This window comes from Panulirus ornatus, chromosome 10 (assembly GCF_036320965.1).
Source record: "Panulirus ornatus isolate Po-2019 chromosome 10, ASM3632096v1, whole genome shotgun sequence".
In the NCBI taxonomy this organism is placed as follows: Eukaryota; Metazoa; Arthropoda; class Malacostraca; order Decapoda; family Palinuridae; genus Panulirus; species Panulirus ornatus.
In genome coordinates this window covers 50,477,472-50,489,568 of record NC_092233.1, presented here as the reverse complement: position 1 = coordinate 50,489,568, position 12,097 = coordinate 50,477,472, and the positions used below count along the sequence as shown (strand labels likewise).

Here is a 12,097-nt window from a genome sequence, read left to right as displayed (position 1 = left end):
GAAACTATGTTTACCAAAGAAATAAGCTCACCTGTTTTGCCCTAAAGGGCACATGATAGCAAGAAAGAAAAGAGAAGGTAAAGAAGGGGAAGGATTAGCCCTCTTGAAAAAACAAAGCCTGAAATTTCAAGAAGTTGTGGAAGATGGCTCATTCAGACAATACATAATGGGAAGAGTAACTGTAGGAAAGAAGAGGACAATGATGTTATTATTACATAATCCTCCAAAGAATTGCAGTGAACTGAAACAAGTATACATTGATAATGATAAAGGAACAATCAAGACGGTATATGAAACAGTGAAACTCTTACATATGGTAAAGTACTGATAATGGGGGATTACAAAAATAGACAGACAGACTTGGGAAATTTGGATTCTCATGGAAATAGGCAGAAATGGACATTACAAATTTTTAGAGTGCATACAAGAAAGTTTTGTGTACTTGGACATTGAGGAATATACTAGGATGAGAGGAACTAACACTCCATCATTACTAGATCTTATCTTAACTCACACTAGCATGAATATTGAGATCATTATATATACACACACCAGTTGGAAGAAGTGATCAAGGACTGCTCAAGTTTGAATATGTCATACAAGAGGACATTAAAAGGGCAGAGGAGCCAGGAAAAAAAGAGAAGACAAAATTGTGGAAACTACAAAAAATTCAATATTTTCTATGATAATGTAGATTAGGAAATGAATTCAATAACCATGAACCAGGGTTTTGTGTTCGGAGGTTCTATGATAGTTATAGTCAAGCAGTAGGGGTATGGGTATGTCAACCCTCAGATACACAGGGAACGGTAAGAAAGAGGAAGGAATGGTTTAATAAAAGATGTAATAAAGTAATATAGCAGCAGGATTAGAAGCGGTGAAGATATAGACAACACTCTAGCCAGCCTGCATTTACAAGGTATAAAAGAGCATGGACCAAGTATGGTCAGCTACCTAGCTGACACAGGACATGGCGATTAATTATGATAGATAAATAGAAATAAAAAAGAGCATGGGCCAAGTAAATCAGGATAAGAAAAAAGGAATAAAGAAACTTTAAAAGGAAATCGTACACAAGGCAGCTGAAAATTTAAAACTTTTTCATAAATTCATCAGGATCTGTTGTCAATTAAGGAGCAGCTAATCAGGCAAAGGGATTCAGAGGGAAAACTGTAAAGGATGCAGTGAGGGTATGTGAGGAACTGAATAACAAGTTCAAAAGTGTTCTGTGAAAGACACTACAGCTCCAACACCAGTGATCTCTAGAGAAGATGTTAAAAGAATACTAAAAGTACTTAATCTGTACAAGGCTCATAGCCCTGATGAAATTTCATCATATATGCTAAAGATGTATGCAGATACATTAAATTACTGTTAAAGATGTCACTGGAGAGAGGTAAAGCATCAAGGGAATGGGAAAGGGCAAACATACCTCTGTGTATGAAAGGAGACTGGGAATAGGCAGTGAACTACTAACCAGTCTCACTCACCACAGTGGTGTGTAAGGTTTAGAAGAGACCATAACAGAACAAGTTGATGACCTCCTACAGAGGATAAATTTCCAAAGGGAGAGACAGGATGGTTCCAGGGAAAAGAGGACATGTGTAACTAGCCTCCTAAGAGTTTTGTGATAGAGTGAGCTAAGTCCTGGACAAAAAGGAATGCTAGGTGGGTTGTCTGTATCTGGAATGCCAAAAGGAATTTGACACTGTACTGCAGAGGAGGCTGAATGAGAAGCTGGACCACCAGGCAGATATACAGGGAAGCTCCATTAATAAATAGAAAAATTATCTTTGTGTGAGGGAACAAAAGATGCACATTAGAGGATTCATTTCCAAATGCATTGAGGTGACAGCAAAGCACCACAGGGTTTGATACTGGGACCACTCTTCTTCTTGATCTATATTAATGATTTGCCTGAAGGTATGGAATCATACGTGAGTGTGTTTGCAGATGATACAAAGGTCATGAGGGAAGTGAAAGGTGAGGACTGGATTTGCTTACAAGCAGATCTAAACAGACTCTGAATTGGCCTGGAATGTAGTCAATGAAATTCAACCTCAGCAAATGTAAAGTAATAAGAATGGGACAAGGCAAAGATGGCCTTAATGTAATTATAATCTATCAAGAAAACTTCAGGATTTTGTGTGTGAGAAGGACTTGGGAACAGACATCATCCCTAATTTGTTATTAGGAGAACAGTTAAGGACACAAACTATCTGAGGGCAAAACAAGAGAAGATCTTTCAAGTATATGTATAAGGAAATATCTAACAAGCCATACATGTGCTACACAGATAAGGCCAAAACTAGAATATGCTTTTCAGGTTTGATAACTACACCTAATGCAGTAGAAAGAGCTCAAAGAAATGGTCCAGAGGATGGCAACAAAAATGGTACCAGATTTAAGTGAGCTAAGCCATAAGGAAATGCTGGAGGCTTTAAATTTACCCACTTTGGAAGAGATAAGATTGAGGGGTGACCTGATCACAATCTTTAAGTTTTGAGACTGATGAAGTGAGCTGTGGACAGTTCTTTGAGAGATGTAGGGACAGAGCAACCAGGGGGCATAATATGAAATAAGGTAAGAAACTTAAGGATGTAGAGAAGTACTTTTATAGTATAAGAGTGGTGGATGAATGAAATAGACTGACTGAGGACATCGTTAACTCAGATAGCATACATGAATTTATAAGGGAGCATTCAAGAAGTGGGGCCTCATGAGCATAAAACTCCCTACCCATACACTACAAATAGGTAATTATCAGGTGCACTTTACCTCATACAATCCTTGAATTCCAGCTCTTGGCCATTAACCATCAATTCATAAACAACTGAATACACCTCTTTCAGTCTGACATTACATTTCTCTTAAGGTTCCTCCTCTCTCTCAATGTTGGTGGAACTAGTCCATCCCCTTGCCTTGTTTGGCATCTCCAGTTTTTTGTCCTTTGACTGTATTCTTTGCTGATCACCCCTCTTCCTTTGTCACATTTTGATGAATACCCCACTCAATTCTACTTTGTCTTTAAGTTTCTTAGCTACTAAGTACCTACTGGCTAGATATATATACTCTGAGTCAAACATAACCATAAATAGTTGTCCCCTTATATCTTGATTATAACAACTGATTCCTTTCCTTCCCTTTATCATTGAAGTTGCACATAGCAATTCTACAGCCTTGACAAATCTTTTAAGAGCTTTGGGTAGATTAACTGCCAAAATCTAAAAAAATATAAATTGGCAAAATTTCTTAGAATGGTGTTTATCTAAAAGAAGTATTTGGCAAAATCTCATTCCATATTCATGATACCATTCTCTTAACAATCAATGATCTCAGTCTCAATCTCTCCCTCTCTCCATCTGTTATGTATTCACACTTATGCCACCAATCAATGAATATCATTTGTAGATGGTGTAACTACCTAATTCTGGATAAAAAAATATCAACCACAAATAAGAATCTCTTGCCATGTGGTAAAGAACAGTCTGTCCTAGAACTCTACTTACTCAAGAATTTACATCAGTGTACTCCAGACTGTCAAAGCAGATGTTCACATCCTCAGCATCTGATGATATGCATTCCTATTTTGCAGTATTCTGACTGATTCTTTTTATCCTTGTATCATGGGAAAGAAGGTCAAATTGAAGAAGTACCAAGACAGTATAAGGGAAAAGTCAACAGCAAGAATAAAAATGGGGACACAGACCTCTTCAAGATGTAAAGTACCCTACCATTGCTCCTACTCCTACCTTACATCTGGTTCCCCCAACTACTGGGGAAGGGAAACCAAAAGCCTTTTATATACAAGATTCACTACAAATAAGATAATACGACTGATACAGTATCTGAATCATACATTGTATACTGAGTTCATACATCATGAATGGCAAGAAGTTAAACCATTATCCACCAATCTCTCAAAAGTAACTATCTAAATTCAAAGCTTTTTCTCATAAGAAAGTATGAACCCAACATAAGCTGACAGAATTATCTAAGATACTATGTAATCAAAATTTTGATATGTTTTGAAATATATATATATATATATATATATAGCAAAGTATTTTCCTCAAAAATTTTCATGAAAATTTCAACCTATAATTGTAATATTCATGATTGAGAAACTAATCCACTGACATGAAAAAGTACATTTTCTTCAAAAATAATACTAATACTGTGATATGTCACAATATATGTGAGGAAATATAAGTGGGAGAAATATCATTTTGAAAATGGGAGGAGTAAGGGGGGACAGGGAAAGTAAGGGTGCTGGGGGGTGGGAAGCGGGGAAAAGAAGGGTTGGTTGTGATTGACATTACAAGTTTTGATGAATATAAGAAACAAATAAAAAAAATTAGTAACCCCTCTACATATCAAATGTGATTGTTAATAAGCATTTCATCTTTTTACCCCTTATCTACCTCATCTGATGTATGATACTTCAAACTAATCAGTAATTTAAGTCCACTGACTTCCTGCTTTACTAATCTTTTTAAATTTGGTGCTGACCCCATCTGTCAGCTAGATCCTTCAGTGTTGAATTTATCAAATTGTCTCTGACTTTCTCTTAAATCTTATTTAGCTAACAAACACTAGTTCTACATGCTCTATACTTTTCTTAACCTTTCATTAACCAGACCATAGACATCCTTTACTACTCCACCTCTAATTTTGCATGTTATTCTTCTACAGTTTCAATTAATTTCCTGTGTGCCTCTGTTCATATAATCTTGGGTCTATGTTCCTTTACATTAATCTTCATGCTCTGCATCTACTGATCAGCTACTGAAATAGCTCTTTCTGCATCTCCTTGCCCACTACTGACAACTGATTCTGTAAATGTTTTATGTGTGTGTGTGTGTGTGTGTGTGTTTGTGTGTGTGTGTGTGTGTGTGTGTGTGTGTGTGTGTGTGTGTGTGTGTGTGTGTGTGTGTGTGTGTGTGTGCGTGTGTGTGTGTGTGTGTGTGCGTGTGTGTGTGTGGTGTGTGGTGTGTGCGTGTGTGTGTGTGTGTGTGCTTGTTTGTATGCAATAATCATGAGTGGCAATTTGTGAGTTACTCGAAAATCCCACATTCTTTCCAACATACATCTACTGTAAAGTACCATGAAGCATAAGTGATAAAAGAAAAAATGCATTTTTAAAAACAAATTCTTAACCTTAATCATAAGTTTGCCATGCCACTGTTTCATGATTCATGAATGAAAAATCCATATGAAACATAACATTACTTCATACCTTTAATCTCTGTTCAAGATGTTTTGCAAAATCATGGTCAGGCCAGTGGAGGTCTCGTATAAAAGACTGTAAGGCATCCAGTTTCCAGAAAAGGTCCTCTGACGTTGCACAGCCATTCCTGTCAGGCAATGGAGCTGTAAGCTTTCTCATCACTCTCATTGCATTCATGAATATCAGAAAGAGTTCAGACTTATCCCCACACACAAGTCAGGGGTTATTTTTCTTTAATCTCTGTCATTTGACACAGTGATATTACTATGGAATTACTAATATATATATATATATATATATATATATATATATATATATATATATATATATATATATATATATATATATATAAATATATATATATTTTTTTTTTTCACACTATTCGCCATTTCCCGCGTTAGCAAGGTAGCGTTAAGAACAGAGGACAGGACCTTTGAGGGAATATCCTCACCTGGCCCCCTTCTCTGTTCTTTCTTTTGAAAAAAAAAAAAAAGAAAAAAAGAAAAAAGGAAAATATATATATATATATATATATATATATATATATATATATATATATATATATATATACATATATACATATATATATATATATATATATATATATATATATATATATATATATATATATATATATATATATATATATATATGTGTGTGTGTGTGTGTGTGGGTGTGTGTTTTACTTGACTATGACTACATGAGGCTACAATGCGAGTGAGAAGTCACCTTCAGTGAGGTTGTACAATCAAAAGAAGTACAATCTCATCAAAGAACTTCTTACTCCAAAGGAGTCCATCATTTCCCTTCTACTGATTGTAGCACAGCACTTAAGCTGCAAGAAACCCATAAAAGGGATTCTGGGGCTGTATAATTAATAGTGGAAATTCATACACACACGCACACACAAACATATACATATTAGCTATGTATGATATCTTATCAGCCTTTTAGCCCCTATTGTTTATAATATTTTCTGAGGTATTTTGAGTCTTATATGGAAACCTGATATTTCAATGCCTGATAAGACTACTGTAACAGAAGTCTTTCAACAAAATGTACCAAAACTTCTTTCAAGCAAGATACGCTAGATGGTATCACAAAAGGAAAATCACTGTGACTCAAAACCGCTCATGAATTAGTAATGTGTATGGATGTAATGGATCATCAAACAGATAATGTCTCTTCATCTAATTTCCATCTCTTAATATTGGATCTCCTTTCTGCTTATATTCAAATGATAGCCCATTTGTGGTATACCACACATTTCAAACTCCAAACTATCTTTCATGTGCTGCTTTATTCAATCTCTGTCTCTCCTCCTTTTGTTATATCATACTTTATTATTTTTCCCTTTGTATGTACTGGTTGTTGAAACAGCTTTCATCATTTCATACTTTGTACTGACGACAAAAAATAGCACGTGATCCAATTCAAAAAATGTAGCAAAATGCAGAATGTCTTCATTAGATTATTTGACAAGCAATGTTTTTAGGGTACTGTTTGGAGACTGAAGAATTCAGAAAGTTTCAACAAGCTAGGTTTTTAAGGTACAGTATGGAGACTGAAGAGTTTACAAAGTTTCTTCTAAACACTACCTTAGATTCCTATGAGTCCACGTGGACTCATAGGAATATTTTGATCACATGCAAAATTGTGATCCTTTCCAACTACATTAGATGCAAAACTAACAAAAAACAAAATATGTTGAATAATGGTAAAATTTGCAACCCTGCTTATCAACCTAAATCAGTTATATATCCCTGTTCTTTTTTGAAAACCTAATTCACATCGACATCATGGCCTTCTAGATTAAATAAGAATAGGCTGATTATATCATTTTTCTTCAATAGCAACTGTCACTTGCATCATCAATTCCTAAAAGTTTACAAAATATTAGTCTGAACAGTCTTTGATATATGAATTCAACTGTTGAGAAAATACATGCAGTCTCTTGAAAAGCTTTATTATGAAGACTACTTTTAATAACAGTTTCATTCTCGTATACAAATTAGAAATAACTAAAATGTTCAGAATGTGCAACTATGATACTGAATGTATCTTTGTCTGATATACTCATCATAAGAGAAATAGAGACAGGGAATAGCAAGGCAGTTCAAAGTAAGGGTTTCAACAGACTAAAACCTTGTATCCTGAGGAAAGTATTCATTAGTCTTTTAGCATTTTGTACCTGTAAAATCTTATTTTACATCAAAGAACTAGATACTGGAGGCCGTTTCCTACATGTCCTGAGTATGCGATTCTACTTAAAATAAAAATGCTAAAATTTGCCATTCTGTGCACCTACTTGTTTAAAATACTGTATACACTCTAATAGTGTATGCAACAAGCAACTACTAATGAAGACTGCTACCCGTATCTAAGAAAAATAAACAGTGGCAAGCACACATGGAAATTTCAAATACATAAAGGATGAAGATTTGCCAGTTACTTGAATTCAAACAAGTTGCATTTCTAGCAAGTTTTCCATAACCTGAGAGAACAACTCTTGTTTAAAATCCCAAAACTGGCATTTTGCATAAAGTAAATCATCTCTGATTACTTGAAACTCTTTGTAATCCTAGCTGCTCTAATGTGAGAATTTGTTTGTAATAGCTACCTTCCTAGATAACATTCCAATACCGTGCATCTAGGGAGGCCTGTCATCCAACAGAGTATGGCCTTATTTTTCTTGTACTGAGTCACCTCAATCTAATGTCCAAAATTCCAATGTATGTTAAAGCGATACTGGCTAAACATGATTACTTATACAAACTAAATTTAACAGAGGGTATTTTTATTTCAGAGAATTTTTATTCAAATATGATAAAAGTATTATCAGAGATTTTACTTACTGAAATCTAATCATAAATGAGTTAAGAGTCTTTCAATTATTGCATTTAAGTGATCACCTTTCTTTCCTCTCTTGTTACCCATCAACAATTTGCTGTATAACCTAAGAGGAAGCTATTGCTGGAGGTTACTATGGCTTTAAACTACAAAAGGAAATCTGACCCATTTTAAATGAGGCAATACAGCATAGTTTCTGAGGCTTGACTGGGCATTATCATACATTCAATCTGTTAATAAAATAACTTCCTTCCACAATTACAACATAAGTATTCAATTAGAATTCAACTCATGTCATGGTCAATATTATTTTCTGAAAGAAAGTAATATGTAAAATTTTTTGTTAATCATTAGCATCTGAATATTAAATAACATTTGCTATGAATCATCAGATTTTGTTAAACATATATGATTAGAATTTTCATGTATCTATAAAGTTAATGATGTGCTTACATCCATTACACTTGAATTTATGAATACTAAGACTTCATCAAGCCAGAGAAAAAAATCTATAAACAAATGAGCAATTCCTCCTAAAGTAAAGGATTGTTCTGAAGAGGTCTCTTAAATATCCTTCTAGTTTCAGGCCATTCCTTCTGACAGGCTTCCGGAGGCTACCTGGCGAGGGCCACTGGATCCACTTTTTGGGGGGGTTCCGAGTCCGATGGAGATGGAGGTTTCCTTTAGGGAGATGGCAGAGAGATGCAGGTTTCATTTAAAAGGAAAGAAATATAGTATGTGGGGAGTTTTCTTCAGGGACTGAATATGTGGCTTTTCACCCTGAAGACCCAAGGTGACTACCTAGGACTTTGAAAGAGACATGGTTAGAGGAATGAAGAACAAGTATACACAAGACTTTAGCCAGAAAGATGTGGAGAGACTTTAGACAAAATACAGTGAAGGTGAATAAAAAATGCTACAAAAATAAGACTTGGACAGTATGGATAGAAATTAAAAGTTGATATACAATAAGGAAAAACATAAAAATGTTAAAAAATGGTGCAGTAACATTCAACAATAAACAAAAAACATAAATCACGAAGGTATTACTACTGAAACATCCTCAGATACTTTAATCATGCACAGTAATAAAATGAAGTATGCATTAAATAGTATATGTATTATGCAACTGCAGATGAAGTGTTTTGTCACATAGAAAGCCTCCTTTGATATATAGGTACTTCAAACACATGTGTAAACAGCCATATGAGACATTACAGACATTTATCCTCAAAGGTTCCTGGGCTGTTGTTTCGTAATTGTTCAAAGAGCGATTATTTGAATTTTGCACCTTTGACACTGGAGCAATACAACAAACACTACACCCCTAATCTTCCTGCTCCCTTCCTAAGCTTCCCTGGCTTCTAAAACCTTCCACTTATGGTCAGCTTTCATTTTTCAATACTCAGCCACATGCCATAGGGTTGGTATGAACTTACCTTAATATGTGGTTAACTACATGCTCAGAGGAAAATACACACTTCTTACATCAAGAGGTCTTTCCAACTGACAGAGACCCACACCAGGTTAATGGCATAAACTGGCAAGAAATACTTAGGAAGTGGTATATCATTCACACGAACACTTGATATACGAGACAAAGAAAAAAGTCATCAAAGTTCTAACTGAGAAAGGCTGTAAACCATACTTCCATAAAGTGGTGAAACAAAAAAAAATTAATTAGTGTTAAATAGTTGGTAACTACAATAAAGAAGAAACAGGCTTTCAAGTTAACAAACACAAAGCTGATGGAGGAAAAACCCGGTCATGTTTGCCAACAAAGACAACATTGTAGAAATATAACTGGTAATTCTAGATGGAATCCACAATATGAACAGCTACCAGTTTCACATTACAAAACAACAAGTAATCATAAATGGAGTTACAAAAGTACTATACATATATTCATATAATCTAATTACTGCAAGACATCTTTCCCAGATGCTCCTATAAAGAAAGACTGCTACACTCATCAGCAAGAAAAGGATAGACCCTTGTGGAGCAATAAGTTCTTAAATGACATGGTACTTTGTTTCTTCAACTAGTAATGATACACCTTTCTCAAAGGTGACTGTTTACTTTGTGGTGTAACCTCAAGCATGTCAAGTCGGGAAAAGTGTGTGAAAGGAGAAAGTTGAGAGCAAATGTGAATAAAAGTAAGGTTATTAGGTTCAGCAGGGTTGAGGGACAAGTTAGTTGGGATGTGAGTGTGAATGGAGAAAAAATGGAGAATATGAAGTGTTTTAGATGACTAGCAATGGATTTCGAAGTGAACGGAACCATGGAAGTGGAAATGGGTCATAGCATGAGGGAAGGGGTGAAGGTTCTGGGAGATATGGAGAATGTGTGGAAAGAGAGAACATTATCCTGGAGCATAAAAATGGGTATGTTTGAAGAAATGGTAGTTCCAACAATATGATATAGTTATGAGGCATGGGCTATAAACAGGGTTATATGAAGGAGGGTGGATGTGTAAGAGCAATGTAAGATATATACACGTACCATAAACTTTTCATTAGCTATCTAGTTATATTATACCTGAGGATAGGGGAGAAAGAATACTTCCCATGGATTCCTTATGGGGTAGCGGGGAGGGCTGGAAATCCTTCCCTTCAGTTCTTACTTTTCCAAAAGAAGGAACCAAAAAGAGGCCAAGTGAGGATTTTCCTCTTAGGGTCAGTCATCTGTTCTCAATACTATCTTGCTAATACGATATAAGAAGAAAAAAGAAAAAGAAAATTTTTTTCATGCATATTCGCCATTTCCCGCATTTGCAAGGTAGCATGAAGAACAGAGAACTGAGCCTTAGAGGGAATGTCCTCACTTGGCCCCATTCTCCGTTCTTGTTTTTGGAAAAGTGAGAAACGGGAGGGAAGGATTTCAAGCCCCCCCACTCACAAAAAAAATATTTATTATCATTATTATTATTACACTTTGTCGCTATCTCCCGTGTTAGCAAGGTAGCGCAAGGAAACAGACAAAAGAATGGCCTAACCCACCCACATACACATGTATATACATACACACCCACAGACACACACATACACATACCTATACATCTCAACATATTTATTTATTTTTATTTCACTTTGTCGCTGTCTCCGGCTTTAGCGAGGCATCACAAGGAAACAAATATAAGAATGGCCCAACCCACCCACATACACATGTATATACATATACGTCCACACACGCAAATATACATACCTATACGTCTCAAAGAATACATATATATACACACACATACATATACATATATAAACATGTACATAATTCATACTGTCTGCCTTTATTCCTTCCCATCGCCACTCTGCCACACATGAAATAACAACTCCCTCCCCCCCACATGTCCATAAGGTAGCAATGGGAAAAGACAACTAAGGCCACATTCGTTCACACTCAGTCTCTAACAGTCATCTAATAATGCACCAAAACCACAGCTCCCTTTCCACGTCCAGGCCCCAAACAACTTTCCATGGTTTACCTCAGACGCTTCACATGCCCTGGTTCAATCCATTGACAGCATGTCGACCCCGGTATACCACATCATTCCAATTCATTCTATTCCTTCCACGCCTTTCACCCTCCTGCATGTTCAAGCCCCGATCACTCAAAATCTCCTTCACTACATCTTTCCACCTCCAATTTGGTCTCCCACTTCTCCTCGTTCCCTCCACCTCTGACACATATATCCTCTTGGTCAAGGAGAAGAGTGGTTTGGGAATGTCTTGCGAATAAAGTCAGGGGTTATTGAGAGGACAAGAGCAAGGGAAGGAGTACCACTACTCCTGAAACAAGAGTGGTGGGAGTATGTGATAGAGTGTAAAAAAGTAAACTCTAGATTGATATGGGTAAAACTGAAAGTTGATGGAGAGAGATGGGTGATTATTGGTGCATATGCACTTGGGCATGAGAAGAAAGATCATGAGAGGCAAGCGTTTTGGGAACAGCTGAATAAGTGTGTTAGTGGTTTTGATGCAAAAGACTGGGTTATAGTAATGGGTGATTTGAATGCAAAGG

The 12,097-nt window shown here is 35.9% G+C and overlaps 1 protein-coding gene across 3 annotated transcripts in view; it reads right to left on the bottom strand.

Annotated features, from left to right (window-relative positions):
* LOC139750941 (calcium-dependent secretion activator-like) overlaps positions 1-12,097 on the bottom strand; it is a 553,650-nt gene that overhangs the window by 351,182 nt on the left and 190,371 nt on the right. For all 3 annotated transcript variants that reach the window (XR_011713253.1, XM_071665864.1, XM_071665865.1), the window contains exon 5: positions 5,240-5,357. Coding sequence is in view for 2 of the 3 variants with exons in the window: in XM_071665864.1 (XP_071521965.1) it covers positions 5,240-5,357 (118 nt within the window). In the remaining variant the exon portion in view is untranslated. The remainder of the gene's footprint in view (positions 1-5,239; positions 5,358-12,097) is intronic.